General features: G+C 40.1%; 1 protein-coding gene across 12 annotated transcripts in view; it reads right to left on the bottom strand.

Annotated features, from left to right (window-relative positions):
- Nucleotides 1–16,244, bottom strand: part of CDC42BPB (CDC42 binding protein kinase beta) — a 98,465-nt gene that overhangs the window by 23,710 nt on the left and 58,511 nt on the right. For all 12 annotated transcript variants that reach the window (XM_040602391.1, XM_040602390.1, XM_040602393.1 and 9 more), the window contains exons 9-21: nt 15,940–16,019; nt 14,775–14,941; nt 14,555–14,674; nt 12,559–12,692; nt 8,305–8,547; nt 6,567–6,677; nt 5,858–6,102; nt 5,578–5,683; nt 4,896–5,020; nt 3,988–4,093; nt 2,145–2,293; nt 1,436–1,530; nt 1,269–1,348 (exon numbers count right to left, since the gene is read on the bottom strand). In XM_040602391.1, coding sequence (XP_040458325.1) covers nt 1,269–1,348; nt 1,436–1,530; nt 2,145–2,293; nt 3,988–4,093; nt 4,896–5,020; nt 5,578–5,683; nt 5,858–6,102; nt 6,567–6,677; nt 8,305–8,547; nt 12,559–12,692; nt 14,555–14,674; nt 14,775–14,941; nt 15,940–16,019 — 1,761 coding nt within the window. The remainder of the gene's footprint in view (nt 1–1,268; nt 1,349–1,435; nt 1,531–2,144; nt 2,294–3,987; nt 4,094–4,895; nt 5,021–5,577; nt 5,684–5,857; nt 6,103–6,566; nt 6,678–8,304; nt 8,548–12,558; nt 12,693–14,554; nt 14,675–14,774; nt 14,942–15,939; nt 16,020–16,244) is intronic.

The following is a 16,244-nucleotide window of genomic DNA, read 5'->3' as shown; positions in this document are numbered from 1 at the left end:
AGATGACACGGACTATCTTTATAGATACACGTGGAAAAAAAAATGTTAATGGAAGTCATTAAGTACAGTATCAGCAATCTTAATGTAATTCATCAGAAAATGCCACCTGCATTTCCATAGCAACTATGTATTTATCTCAGGACCTGTAGAATGGAATCTTGATTAGTTACGGGCTTGATATTCCACGTTACTGATTTAAGTATATCTGGTACTTTTTAAAGGGATGTTTGAAACCATCAAGGTCAGTAGATAAAAATTATTATTCAGATACTAGCATAAATCATGTTTCTCTCTTTCCCTTCAACTCATCCACATAGTACATCTTGCTGCTTCAGCAAGAAAGCCAGAGTGGACGCTTTGTGACTGGGAACAGCACACACACAAAGTGTATGCAGTATCATAGCATGTCCATAGGTTTCCTTTTTAGCAACAGTGACAATTTGGGGGAGGGGGGAAGACATATTTCAGATACAAAATATAACCATACTAGTGAGGTTTTAACCTGAGCCCCTTTAACTCTGCTCCATAAACTTAACAGATTATTCTTTCCAGTTCAGTTGGTTTTATCTTGAACTGTCTGTATGTTTTGCAAACAAACAAAAAAACCAAAATAAAATCTTCACAGATCAAGAGTTCATCAAGTAAGGAAATGTGAGTCAATGTTGCATTTAACAGCTGCTTCCTCTGGGAATGCACAAACCTTTTCAAGTGAAATGCACACTTGGAGCTGTGATTTGTATGATTAGTTTTCCAAGGATCAGAGGGTGTGTGATGATAAACTTATTAAACCAACATCTGTGGGTCCTCTGATTCTCTTCCCACTTCCGTCTAATCTAACCACTCCATTAAGATCTGGAGCCAACAGTTTTACATATCTGCTTAAACGCTCCTTGAACTGTGTAAATACTTTTTCTTATATTAACCAGCATCTTCCCACTGCAAAACATTTAATCCCTTATTTGTAACAAGGTGTGCCAGCCTTCCCAAAAAAACTGAATATATATTATTTAGCCAAGCATTTGAGATAAATCTAAACAAAGAAGCTAGAACGGGAAATAATTAATGTGAACTTCTGGGAATATTTCCCAAAGGTGCCAGCTTCTCTACAAAACACCAAGCAATCTCACATCTACTGGGCATTCAATTCTGTGTCACACTAATTTGGCTAGTACACCAAACATGCCACACAGTGTCCAAGTGTTACTTTTATGTAATAAAAATATAATTCAGTTATCACATTTTTATAGTTAATTTATGTAATAACTCACTCTGAAAGTCAGATCACGTGCAAGAGGAGAGGTGTTGAAATATTCAAAAATGGAATCTTGAAAGTCTGGAAGTTTGAGACCTAAAACCCAAAGCAGAACAGGCTTAGCTAAAAGGCAACATCACAAGTGGTGTTAGAACTCTGTTAAAACATGGTAATTTTAATTACCTGAATCTGTTCTGTATTTTTCTTCTAGCTTTTTCTTCAAACCTTCCATCTCTTCCAACAGTTCCCTATTTTTTGCTTCTGATTCCTTTAATTTACTAAAGCAACAGAATATGATCAAAATGCAAACTGAAATATCTCAAAAGGCAGGAATGCAAGTGCACAGAGTTGTTAGTTTCTGGTCCTACATGTCAGAGTTTCAGAAGATGCTTTTTCTTTTCTTTTTTGGAGGAGTGGTGGTGGGCTTTTTTTAAATACCTTTTTTTAAAATGCTGATTAATTTTATTTTTCCCCTGAATAGGCACCTTACTACTTGACTAGACAGTGAAAACTGTACTTGAGACTCACGCTGTCATTGCAGATATCTGCCGAACAAAATTATTCTAATAGCAGTTTGGCTTCTAATTCCCAAGAATATCTACTCTCCAGGTAGTCCAAGAAAAGGTACTGAATTTGCTCTGACACCTTTTTCCTCAGGTGCCTGAGATCAGTGTCTATTTATCAAGCTACTCAGAGCAGTGAAACATTTACTTGAAGAAATGTTTATAGTTCTCATTCGACTATGTAAGAACTGTAAGTCTGTAGAATGGGATCTTTTTGGCCAAGTCCAATATCCCAGGCACAAGGGGCCATTTTAAGAAAATTGTTACTAATCTAATCAACAGTTGAGAGCAGTATGATAAAACCTAAACAGAATCAAAGCTCTTATTACCTTTCAAAAGATATGTTTGCATCTTTAACTTTTCGTAGCTCTTCTTGAACTAGTTGTTTAGCACGAATTTCCGCATCCAGGGCAGACTGTAATTCCAGCCTAGCTGACATATCCAACTTCTGACTGCGTCGCACTTTCCAAAGTGGATCCTGTTGCATTAAGTTATTGAATATTAATATCAGCATCAACTGTCTAAAGATATTCCTGTTCTTGTTCGAAGACATAAATTAGCTTTCACACCAAATCAGATAATGTTGTTTTAATTAGTCATGGGCACTATACCTGCTGCATGGAAATCAGTCAATAGTCAGGCTTTGTTACACGAAAACAAAGTAACAAGCAATTTTTATGGTCGTTAAGCCACTAATACAATAAACTTGAAACCAAAATGCTGGATTACTGAGTATGGAAGCCAAATTGAGAGAACCCATTGAAAATGGCTAGTTTTCATTGTCCAATCTAGAAAAAAGTATAAAACTTGCATACTGGCATATTGAATTGTCAAACATGAGATAAATGTCAGTATTTAATGTAAAATGTAAGAAAAATCACAGAAAAAAATTAAATAATCCAGTTCTTGAGATACCCAAGATCCCTACAAATGTGTGCCTAAGTAATTCTTACACTTACTAAGTAGCATACACTATACTTCTGCATACACCATGCAATTCCACCCTACTACCCCTGAAAAGCTAATATTCCAAGCTTTTCCAGTCATTTTTCAGTGTGGACTACATTTTTGATATTCCCTAATGGATGCTTCTCTATTCACACATGAAGTTGCAAATAACAGTCATGAAAACGAGAGCCATGTTTTTATGTTGAGAAATAAATGCCTTAGATCAGGTTCTGCTGAAGTTACAAAACCAGCTGTAATACAAAGAACAGACAGCATTCTTTATTCTGGCAGTAGCCAAGAAGCAAATGCCAACTGCATTTGATCTGATCTTTCTTCCTATAAAACCACTCAAGATTACAATTGTCTCTTAAAGATGTAGGCAAATGTTAGCTCATAGGAAGTTATAGCTTTCTCTTATTCTCGCCTATTTGTAGGTTTGGAAGGAGTAAGTAACTTCTTATCCGTATAAACCAGCAGCAGACGGACTCTTCGCATGGCAGACTGTGCTGACTGGCATTGCTAGGGTCATGGGCTTCCATGACTTGCTGCAAATGGCTCTCCCTTTCCTGATGCAGGTATTTAGTACCTGCCAAGGCAAAACAAGTGTTTTTGTCTTTAAGACCATACTCCTTTGTGAGAGCTCTTGTTTTGCAGATGTTTTGGGGAATTCATGTTACTATTGTATGTAAAAATTATGGCATAAAGTCTCATTGTTCTGCACTTAAATAAAGCTACTTAAATAAAGCTCTCAGTGTGTCACTAGTTTGTAAAAATATCAACCAGCTAATACTTGGTCAGAAAAGAAAATCTGCTTTTTTATCTCACTGTAACAGCAATTAAAAATATTCACTTGCATCTAACAAGGTGAAGTACATTTCTGTACTCCCCTTTAATGGTTTAAGTTATTATTTCTTCTCTCTTCTGTATTGTTTAAAGCAGTTTGTTATGGCAGATACTAGTATGAAACAACCATCCCTGTAATTATCAAATTCTGATCAGATTGTCCCTGCCCATGGCAGGTCATTGGAACTAAATGATTTTTGAGGTCCCTTCCAACCCAAACCATTCTATGATTAGCTAGATGGATTTCACAAGCAATAGATAAAAACTGGAAAGCAGAGGATTTATTATAAAAGAATTCTGATTATGAACATATAGCTGGAACTAAAAATGTAGCTTCTTAAGATATCCCCAGGACAGCCTGAATGCCTGCTGTTTTCTTACCAGTGTTCGTGACCCCAGACTGGAACTTCTCAATGATTCTAGTTCTTCTGTCATCTTGGAAGCTAATGCTTGGAGATAGCCACGAGCATCCTTCTCATCACTTACCCTGTTGTGTAGTTACAAAAAACCCCTTAATTAACAGTTTCATCACTCATAGCACCAAATACTGTGCGACCAAAATCAGAGTGCCTGCACTGGATTTAGGGACACAACAGAAATGGACAGAGCAGGGAAAACTCTCCCAGCAACAGAAAACTGAATAAATCTTAGATTGCCTGCTTTAGGTTTTTCTTTTATCTGATTCTCTTGATTGTGGCAGTTGCTAGGGAAACTGAAGTTTCCCTTCCACCATCAGCAAGAGTTCTGCAGAGATTTACTGTTATTGTTTGGAACATGATCTGCATATTGCTTGCTCAATTTTTATAAGGGCTACCTTCAAGTCCTTCTTGTCTGGCATACTGAAAATACTTGCACACAGCTTGCTAAAACAGCAAGTAACAGAGGGAAGAAATGACCTGTGAATTGTCCAAGTGCTTGTCTAGTACAACTAGTGAGGTTCTATACATTAACATGGACCTTTTAAATCAAGACTATCTTCCTGAATGAATTTATCAAAATATTTCAAATTGGGTGATTTAATGATCGCTTTAGAGACAGAAGCAAGTTGACAGCAAAACTCTGTTCTCTGCATTTAATGTACAGTACTGACAATTTCACTTGTCAGTACTATTCAGCAATACTAGAAAGCAGAAGAGAAATAGCTAATCAGCACACAGAAGTACTATGCTTTTGTTGATCCCAGACACAGAGAAAAGGGCCTTGCTGTATGGGGGGGTGGGGGGGGGGTGGGGAAGCTAATCAGTATTTGAAGTTGAAAGTGGCCATCTAGATCTCTAAAGAGCACATACCATTGAATAATTTCTGCGATCTGAGCTTCCCAGTGAGCAACAGACTCCTTTTTTGCTGCAAGGTCTTGGAGCTCATCTTCTAGCTGTCTGTTCTGTGCTGTTAATTTGTCCACAAAGGAGCAGAGCTGAAACAGAAGATGTCAGCTTCAGACTTTTAAAATATGCGTGTCTACACACCTATAGAACCTGAACAAATAAGACCACACTCTGCTATCTGGAAGTTCTAACACAGACCAAAGAAATGGGAGGGGTTCTTTTTTTGTGGAACCGGAGATTAGCTCCTGAGCATAGAACACCATATTGCCAGTTCACACAAACCAATCCAAAACAAAGGAAAAGAAAAAGCAGGTATAGAGATCATCAAGAGGAATGAGGTTCAACTGTAAGTCATCAGGAAGTCAGACAGTCTTTGTAAATGCTTCCCTCTCTGTGCAGCCTTCATGAAGAAATCAGAAAGTGGTGCCCTGAGTTGTGGGAATCAATCCCGCAAAGAGCAGTACTGAGATGCTGCAGCTACTATTTAGCCAGATCTCTGACGTTTATATGGTGAAAAGGACATTTTAAAAATTCTGATACTGCCTGAACATTCACAGATCCTGTTCTGATCAACGAGTAGACTAATTCAACATCAGAAAGTAATGAAGAATTTATTTTGTTTAAATGTCTTTCCTAAAATAATTACCCGTTCGTTTTCTGTTGTTAGCTTTTTGTTATCTTCCAAGAGCATAGATCTTTCACGCTCATATTTCTCTTTCATTGTTCCTACCGCTTCCTCCATTTCACTGTGCCTAAGGACAAGAAATAGAAACACTTATACCATAACATTTTTGAACATGTAAACTGGGATTTTTAAAAAGGAATCAACAGAGTTAAGGTGAAATACCAACCCGCACAGATACCTATGTAATGCAATACACAAACCCCAGAAATCCCTAGTTAATGAATCATGCCCAAAAGCTTACCTCTCTCGCTTTGTTTTCTCTAATTTATCCTTTAATATCATGATTTCTTTCTGCAGTGCAAGTTGATGGCTCTCTGAATCATGTACTTCCTTTTTCACATTTTTCACTTCCAAAACATGTGATGCTTCTCGTCGAACCAACTCCTCTTCATAGAACAAGATTTTCTTTTCCAGCTCAGACTTAATTTTGGAAAGCTCCTGCTGATGTTCTAGTGTGGCACCTGCTGCCCGGCCTCCCTGCTTCAACTGCAGAAGAAGAAAAGAAACTATCAGGAAGAGACTATAATTTTTATACTTTGGGAATATTATTTAAAATTGGAATTTTCCAATCGGTGGCACTTGGGAAAAATTTTTATTTGGACACTGAGTAATTTAAAAGGTACCTGCCTCTGCAAGCATTCAGCCCCATAAGTGACTGCTCTGCTTACATGACCCTGATAAGGGGTTCAAATGGGTTACAGAACAGATTTGTACCATGCTGGTTTAGTATCTGGTAAGAATTTACATAAACTGGACATTTTCAAGACATTAGTGTCTGATGAAGCAGTGAAGTGTTTCAAGCAAAAAAAAAGCAAATAAATCTGAATAGGTTAGGCCAGGTTTCCAGTAATGCCGTAGTTTTTAAGTTTCCCACAGGTATTAACAGTTAAGTAAGTAAAAATATTGCAGGTCCTGTGCCATGGGTAAATATTTGTCACAAAACATGTAACCTTTAGAGCTTCCAGTTCGTTTTCCAGTTGTTTGGAGAAGACCTCACTGTGCTCACGAAGCTTGCGTTCTTTTGATGCTTCTGCTACAACTTCTTCAAGTTGGGCTTCCAGCTGTAACAATAGCAACTTTTAAGTCATTTCACCATTAGATCGTGCTATCTGTACCATTCATTTCCCTTCCTCCATACAGATGAGCAGCAAGTTTTCCTTTATTTCTATTTTACATTACACCACTGTAACAATCATCTCAATATCATAATAACTGGTTTACCTTCAGTGATCCAGACATCCATCTCATGCAGTAGAACTATTATTACATGACTTTTTGTACCAATATGAACTAGGCAAGTATGTGCAGGGATAACTGCAGAGCTTCTATTAATGCTAAGAGAAGGAATGGTGCTAGGAAGTCATTGCAGTTGTGAAAAAGTCTCTCACATTTCCAGGTCAGCCCCATGCCTCATTATCTGCTAATGCAGTTTAAAAATCCCAACCTTTGAGACAAATTATTGCAAGATACTTCAGATACAAACACTGAACAATTTTACCTTGCAATTATGGAACAAAATAAGCTTCATCATCCATTTATTGACTTCAGAAACTAAGGCGACTTTTGCAATTCAAGCAATAGTGGCACAGTTTTAAAACCTGACAGGAAGAGTAAGATTTGTTTTTCTGCATTTAAATTCAACCGGAAAAATTGTTTTTAAAAGGACTGTATTTAAAATTATGGGCCAAGATGATGAACTTACAGACTATGTTCTAAATAGAAGACTGATACAGCAGTTAGAAAAGGGAGAATAGAGAAGTTTGTTAAGAACAAAGACAGGAGATTATAAAAGCCCTCCATGGAAATATTTACCTGAATAAGCAACAACACTTGAACGCCTGCTGCACTCCGCTCTAGAGATGAGATGTCACAACCCTACGCATCAAATATGGTACCACAGCCTTTTTGCCTTTCCCAGTTAACTAGCACTTCATGGACAGAAGTCTGAGAAACCACCTCTTACCACGTTTTCATAGACTGCCCTTCAAAAGTTTTCTAGCAATGTTTATAAAACTCTTGAATTTAATTTCATCCAGAGAATACATAAAAATTGATGATTTTTCATTGATTAAAACACTGGGTTAACCGCAATAGTTGTTTCTTATGCTCTCTCCTGGTTATCCACTCCATCTTATGTAAAACTATAAACTACCTAGAACACTAATTGGAAATTCACTTGCTTAAAGATATTACATGCTCTACAATGACTAACGACAGAAGAAGGAAAACCATATATTTAGTCTGTATCACTATTCCTCCCTCCAGCTGAAGAGAAAAATTCAGTTAGAAGAAGTCGCCAAAATACTCCAACCAAAGCATATGAAGACACTAAGCTTTTTAGGTTTCAAGCTGACTATGAGTCAGAGTCCACAAGAACTAAGAAGCTGGGCATATAGCAAGAATAACTTCCTCCAGATTAAAGTCAGCCTGAGCACAAACAACAACAACAAAAAAAGACAGATGACTTGGTTTGTTTCCTGATACATCAGTAAAACATTGAGAAACAAATTCAAGATCTATTTTGTGGACTGTAGCAAAGTTATATAGAAGAGTTACTGGGACAATTTCTTACAGATGAAGACAAAATAAATTATCATGAACAGTCCCAATTTTTCAATGCAATCACATATGAGAAACTGGATAAGCAGCAGGTGAAACACATTATTGTTAGCTATTTTATCAAGCTACCTCTTTTCTCATCTTCTCCGATTTACGGATGTCCTGTCGCATAGCATCAATTTTCTGCATGCTCACTTCCACCTCCTCTTCTTTGTCGCGAAGTTGCCGGGACAGCTTCTGCTTTTGAGACCGCAAGTCTCCCATCCTCTCACTGAGCTCAGAGAACTCCTGCACAGCTAGCTTTCTTTGTTGGTGGGCATCCCTCAATTCTTTGGATTGTGTCTTTAATCTCTCTGAGGCTTCTACAAGTTGCTGTTTTAAATTAAAAAAATATCATTAAAAGAAAAAAAAAAAAAGGATCTGAATTCCATATATTCCTTCCAAGAAGAAAGGAACCGGAGCTAAATAAACATGACTTGAAAGCTCAATCACCTCACATAGCTTCTAATTCTTAATTTACACACCTTTTTTTTTTTTTTTTACTGCCTAAGCAGCTGCAGTAACATACCAAGACAGCAGTTATTGTGCTTCCAGTGTGGCAGCTCCAAGAGGACCTTTGGTGTTCCAGAAATCATTCTTATAAATCTGATCACACAAGGCCACCTCACTTCTAAATAACTATAGATTACCACCATGTACCCGCACAACAGTAGTCTTTTCTAAAGCAATGTTTGAGCACACAGCATGTTCAAGGCAGCCAAATACACTGTACCAGCACTGAGACACTGCAGCAAGTCTTGTAGAAATTCTTCAGAAAACTGAGGAAGATTCCTTAGAACAAACTGTGAAGGTCCAGTACTTTAATTGCAAGTATGAAAGTTGTTTCCTTTACAGCAAGTAGTTTAACAAAAATTAACAAGATGAAAATACAGGTTTATTTTCTACATAAAATCATTTGAGAGTAGGAGGAAAAAATATAAGAAAAAGAACAGAACTAGACAACAGAATAAACGTATACCAGCCAACAGACTTCTAAAAATTTCTGCTGTTGGTAGCAGTATTGCAGAAGCATTTATTAACTTCCCAAAAGGGATGTGTTCAAACCAGGAAGAGCATATTTGACTTCTCTGCTACTCATACATTCAGGTAAATAACTCTTAACAGTAGTTAACACATAGAATAGAGACTGTTAAATTCTAGCAGAGAAAAACCCCAGAGATTTTGGGCCATGGATTGGGTTTGGATCCATCTAAATGCCATGTGATAGGTTGCCAGACTTTTCTAAAACTAGCTATTTGAATACAGGTAGCTCATTTTGATATCCTTGAAAGTGGTATGTAGTATATGTAAACCCCTATTTACTGTATTGCAAAGTCCTTTCCTGACTTAAACAAAGATACTACTACATTTCAGGCAGTGGACAAAGGTGTAGTTTACATAACAGTAAATAATCTCAGCAATTACATAAAAGTCATCCAGCCTTAAGCAGTAATTGAACCTTTTGGCATTACAAAGAGTAAGCGGACTCAAGCTGCAGCAGTGACCTAGCTCTATTAACTCTTGAGTATGTATGCTTTTTGGAACTACAGGACTGATAACTAGCCATACATCCGAGTTTAGCCCCTGTGTATATAATCACTGAATCATTTAGGTGGGAAAAGATCCTTAAGATCATCAAGTCCAACCATTAACCCAGCACTGCCAAGCCCACCACTAAACCATGTCCCTACACATCTTTTCCACACCTCCAGGGATGGAGACTCAACCACTTCCCGGAGCAGCATGTTCCAGTGCTTGACAACCCTTTTGGTGAAGTAACTCTTCCTAATAACCAGTATAAACCTCCCGCGGCACATCTCATCCTATCGCTTGTTATCTGGGAGAAGAGACCAACACCCACCTGCCTACAACCTCCTTTCAGGCAGCTGCAGAGAGCAAGAAGGTCCCCTAAGCCCCCTCTTCTCCAGGCTAAACAACCCCAGTTCCCCCACCTGTGCCTCATAAGACCGGTGCTCCAGACCCTTCCCCAGCCCCGTTGCCCTTCCCTGGACACGCTCCAGCCCCCCCGGGTCTTTCCTGCGGCCAGGGGCCAAACTGGACACAGGATTCCAGGTGCAGCCTCACCGGTGCCGAGTGCAGGGGGACGGTCACTGCCCCGGCCCCGCTGGCCACACTGTGTCTGACACAAGCCAGGATGCTGTTGGCCGCCTTGGCCACCTGGGCACGGTGCTGGCTCATGTCCAGCCATCACCCAGCACCCTGAGGCCCCTTTCCACCGGGCAGCTTCCCAGCCTCTGCCCCAGCCCGCGGCGCTGCCTGGGGCTGGTGTGACCCTGCAGGACCCGCACGGAGCCGGGTGGAACCTCCTACAACTGGCCTTGGCCCGTGGATCCAGCCTGTCCCCATCCCCCTGCAGAGCCTCCTGCCCTCCAGCGGGGCAGCGCTCCTGCCCAGCCCGGTGGCCTCTGCAAACCGACTGAGGCTGCGCTCCATCCCCTCGGCCGCATCGTCGATAAAGAATCAAACAGGACTGGCCCCAGCGCTGAGCCCTGGGGAACACCACGTGTGACCGGCCGCCAGCGGGATGTAACTCCACGCACCGCCGCGCTCTGGGCTGGGCCAGCCAGCCAGCTTTTCACCCAGCCAGCCTGCGCCCAGCCAAGCCCTCAGCAGCCACTTTCCCAGCAGAACGCTGTGGGAAACGGCGTCAAAGGCTTTACTAAGGTCTGCGTAGACAACATTCACAGCCTTTCCCTCATCCACTAAGCAGGTCACCTTGTCACAGGTCAATCAAGCATGACCTGACCTTCGTAAACGTGTGCTGGCCGGGCACGCTCATCTGGCTGTCCTGTATGTGCTGCGTGATGGCACTCAGGATGATCTGCTCCACAGCCTCCCCTGGCACCGAGGTCAGGCTGACAGGCCTGTAGTTCCCCAGATCCTCCTTCCTGCCCTTCTCGTAGACAGTGTCACATTTGCTAACCTCTGTTCACAAGCAACAGGTTCCGCAAGAGCCTTCCCTCACTGGCTCCCTCGCCAGCTGTTCCAGGCAGTTGTCTTCCACACACTACAGAAACATCCTGGACTGTTTCCTCTCTGCTATGTCGTATTTCCAGGAGGCACCTGGTAAGTTGAAGTCCCCCACAAGAACAAGGGTAGCAATTGCGAGACTTCTCCTAGTTCCTTGTAGAATATTTCGTCTGCCTCTTCATCCTGGTTGGGTGGCTTAAAACAGGCTCCCACCATGGTATCTGTCTTGTTGGCCTTCCCCCCAGTTTTTAGCCATAAATACTCAACCTTATCATCACCACCATCAAGCTCTAGATAGTGAAAACACTCCCTAACATAAAGGGCTACCCCACTGCCTCTCCCTCCTTGCCTATCCCTTCTGAAGAGTTTATAGCTATCCACTGCAGCACTCCAGTCATGTCAGTCATCCCACCATGTTTCTGTGATGGCAGCTCTATCACAGTTTTCCTGACGTACAATGGCTTGCAGCTCCCCCTGTCTGTTGCCTGTGCTGCTTGCACTGGTGTAGATACACTTCGGTTGGGCTGTTGATCCTGCCACCTTTTCGTGTTGAGAAGCTCAGATTCCTATGTGACCATACTCAGGCACTTTCATAATTTCAAATACGTCAATACCCTTTGCATCTTTGCTCTGCATGGATGTCCATGCCTTGCCTCCACTGAGATGGCAGACCAAAAACCTTGCTGTCACACCATCCCTCAAACATTGGCATACCACCCCCAGGCTTATCTCAAGTGAGCCTGGTTTTATCCCTTTCCTCCTTAAATCTAGTTTAAAGGTCTTTCAATGAGCCCCGCTAACTCTTGTGCAAGGATCCTTTTCCCCCTTGAGACAGGTGTACCCCATCTGCTGCCAGCTGGCCTGGTGTCACGTAAACTGACCCGTGATCAAAAAACCTAACATTCTGTCAGTGACACCAGGCTTGGAGCCAGGTAGTGATCTGCTGGCTCTTCCTGTTTCTTCCCTCCTCATTCCCTGCAACTGGAAGGATAGAGAAGAACACTACTGGTGTTCCTGATCCAGTCAACCCAAGGCCCTTAAGCCTCTCTTGATTGCCCTCACACCTCTATTAAAACAGTTAGGAATAATTCAACAGTTAAACTAAACTCATTCTTTAGGTGTTCCAGCAGAACACTTAAATAAGATGACATAAGATGTCTATCAACTTCCAAAAAAAAGAAAATGTGCTACTTTGGAAAATGAGTATAGTGTTAATGAAATCAACAGGTTCACTAACATTCAGTATTGTTTTAAAAAACAGCATCTAAAACACCAAAAGTGCAATCACAACAGAACTGTTCTATAACTGCTTTACATGGCCATTTTTAAATATATCTAGCTTTTGATCAATACCTTATGAAGGTCCTCCTTTTCTTGCCGCAGTACTCTGCACTGTTTTTCTAGTCCTTTTAACTTGTGTATAGAGTCTTCATGTTCTTGTCGAAAAGCCACTGCATCCGCAAGCTGTCCTTCCAGCTTGCTTATATCTGTAGATTAATACATACTAAATGTAACTGGTCCAAAATTTACACCAAAATAAAGCAAGCAACATTACTGAAACAAACTGGTATTACTTTCCTGGGAAAATCAACAACTTCCCTATTCCCACCATTTTAGACAGTTTAAGGTAATTTTGGGGCACTGACATCTCCAAATAATTTTAATTTTCTCAGACTATTAAAGAAACCCTCCCAAAGACTGTGATCTCTAAGTGAAAAAGCCTTAGCACAGGGCTTTGTTTTATTTTTTAGGAATATAACTTCTAGCCCTTCAAAACATTAAAATAAACTTGAGTTGTTCTAATTCCAGTTCTAGCAATTTGTCTCCTAAATAGTTTTCATTATATGGCAAGCAAGGCTACAGTCAGTCATTAGTGCATCCAGCAAGACAGGAAAGGATTATTTATTTCCTAGAGTACATATGAACTAACGATCTGGGAATGGAATACCATCCTGCACAAGGCAGGCTGGAGACCCAACTGCCCATATTCCTGGCAGGATGTTCTCTTGGTAGTTCCCTCTTCACTCTCAAAGAAAATTAAACAAATTTGGTTTGAAATTATCGCCTTGAAGTGCAAACTAACCATGTTTATATACCTCTGCTCAGTCTTACGCCTGGTAAGAAAACGAGCTACCATTCTCCGTTTGGTTTTAATTACTACTTCTTTTAAACAAATAAATAACTTGCACAGGGAATAACTGCCTCACTCAAATTCCACTGATGTCTGTGGCAGAACAGGAAATTAGGCCTATGTATTCAGGGACCCCAAGCACTGCTGTAACAATTAATGTATTATTCCTTTTCTCACTTCAGCACGAACCTCCTCCCACTCTACATGAACCAATACTACTTCTTTTTAAGCCAGATCATACTGCTAGTTTTTATATTTAACAGGACACCATTGGCTGAAGAGCCAAATAAACCTGAACCATTTGCAGAAGGAATACCTTAATCTATTTGGACTCAAACCTAACTCCAGAATAAACAAGAATAGCTTTTTTGGAAGGATAATCTATGTAGGAGAGCTGAGCTGATCTTTACAATGCATGCACCTACAAAGGGGGTATATTGCCAGACTCTGGGGGACGGGGTCAGCATCAGCAACTCAGCATCTGAACATTTATGCTGTAGTATAGGTCCCTATAAACCTCTCAGCCAAGTCATTAGGATTCACAGCTACTGTTTTGTTTATCACTAACTCCCACTTAAAAATCAGCGACTACCCAGGAGGTTTGTATGGATAAACTAATAGCATTGTCAAGCAACAGATTTTCAGTGATCTGGATGAGTCAGTTTTCTCTCAGGACAGATGCCAATATTTTTCTGCAATGCTCAGTGCTTCCTAATTAATGCATCACCAGACAGAAACATAAAGGGAGCAGGAGCTCAGAAACATTTAAATGTGAACTATTATTATACATCCCCCCACCTATCCCCTTATGTTACTAAAGAGCAGCTAGTATTCTTTCCCCACTGTCTCTTACACCTGCCTCCAAGCAAAATTCCTCCAAAACAACACTCCTCCCAAAAAGGAGGAGTAAGAAAACAGGATCTCCTGAGATTTTTAGGGAAGCAAACATCACACAAAGTATTTAACTAAACTCATCCACACAATTCATTGTATACTAGACTTGCCATGCTAGTATATGCTATAAGGGCAAGCAAGTGGAAGAAAAAGTGCTCAGCTGGAAAAACCAAAATGCCTTTTACTACTGAACAAGACTTTTAAAAAATGTTTTTTTAGCACCTCAGTAACATTAATTCTACTTATTGCAAAAGCACAGTACATAATGTTACTAGGAATAGAAAAATAAATTGCTTTACTATAATTACCATGCCAGAGGCTTACCTGTTAATTTGTTCTTCAACCGTTCAATTTCTTCATTTAATTTTTTAATCTCTTTATCACGGCTTGTACTTACTGTAACACACACTGGACCTTGAAGGTTCTGCATTGTCTGTGTAGATTCTTAAAATCAGAAAAGAAAGGAAAAGGTTTTCAATAAAATACATTCCCAGTTCCTCCTAATGAGCAGAACTAAGAATCCAAACAAATATAAACCACTAACCTTGCAGTTTTCTATTCAAATCCTGCTTTTCTTGCTCTAATTTCCGTATTTTCTTTTCATAGCCTTCTATTTGTGAAGTGTTCTTTAAGTCACGCTGCACATCTGTATCTTTGGTTACAGTGTCAGACTGCATTGCACTCTTTAGAGTGCCTCTATCAGATAAAGAGCTGAAAACAAATACATAAGTTGGAACATTTTAATAAATACTCACAGCAGTCTACAGCAGTGACATGCTGGGATTCCACCAAACACACACCTTAAAGTTACAAAAACAATTAGTGCAGTAATTGTTACTGTTAAGACAATTGTCAAGGTAGACAAAGTTGTTATTCCCTAGCTACTGTGTATGCTGCTGTAGAACTACAGTGTCTGCGTTCAGGACTTTGATGATGTGGATGTACGTTGACTTTACAAAGTGTCTGAATGATTGAAAGTGTCAACTCTCCCATGCCAAAGGTTACTACTGCCTGACAGAAAAGCAAGCAGGTAAGCGTGCCTGCACTGAGCATGCTGATGAAAAAATACCCAAAAGTTTAAAGTGTGACAAAGATGGATTTAAGTTAAGCCACATGATCTCACTGAAAAGCATGAGATGTGTGTACTGGGTTCTTTCTGAAATAGTATTGCATGGGGTAACACACACCCCAGCAAACGGAAATAATGGAGTAACAAACAGGGCAGAATAACTTTATGATCAGACACAAGTATACATTTGAGGGATCTCTGAAGTCAGATGGAGACCATTTCAAAGACGTGCAAAGTGAGCCACTTTGTCCATGCTCAGAACCATGTGTTAGCTTAGCTTACCAGCAGGACTTTGAAGCAATAAGCTAATCCTGAACTATTCCTGGCAGACATTAACATGGACAAGACTTGTTCTCAGGCTCTGAATGCAGGAACAGCAAGTTTGTACCTCATTTCAAGTGACACATCTAGTCCCTTAACTTTCATTCATTTCAAATAGATAAAATATTAAATACACAAGGATCTAATCTTGGCAAGCATGATCAAAGGATGTTCATCACTTGAAAAAAAAGGGGATAAAGGTTTTTCTACAAGTACACCTATGGAAATCAACCTTTCCACATGTTTACAAAAATGAGAATTTACTAGAATTAGCTGCAATTGGGAAGCAAGTTTAATGAAAAACATATCATTTGCTTACCTATCAGTTGTGTATGTGAACCCAACGAATGGTAAATGCAATCCAGAAAAGCCTGTATGAGAACTTGGTGGCACCACATCCTGCATGAAAAGAATGTGCATGAAAACCCCCCAAGAGAACCCCTACAGAGCTAAAGGCATTTGATTTAGCCTCAACAGTTAAAGACAGATAATTAAGGGAAAGACTTTTCCTAACATATACCAACTGAAACTGGCAGTTATGCTCCATTGTACAACATTCCATTGTCCCTGAACGAACTTTGTTTTAGATTAGGTCACTTAATATAATGACCTGAATTTAGGAGC

This window comes from Falco naumanni, chromosome 7, assembly GCF_017639655.2.
Source record: "Falco naumanni isolate bFalNau1 chromosome 7, bFalNau1.pat, whole genome shotgun sequence".
NCBI classification, from domain to species: domain Eukaryota; kingdom Metazoa; phylum Chordata; class Aves; order Falconiformes; family Falconidae; genus Falco; species Falco naumanni.
This window is presented reverse-complemented; position numbering and strand designations above follow the sequence as displayed.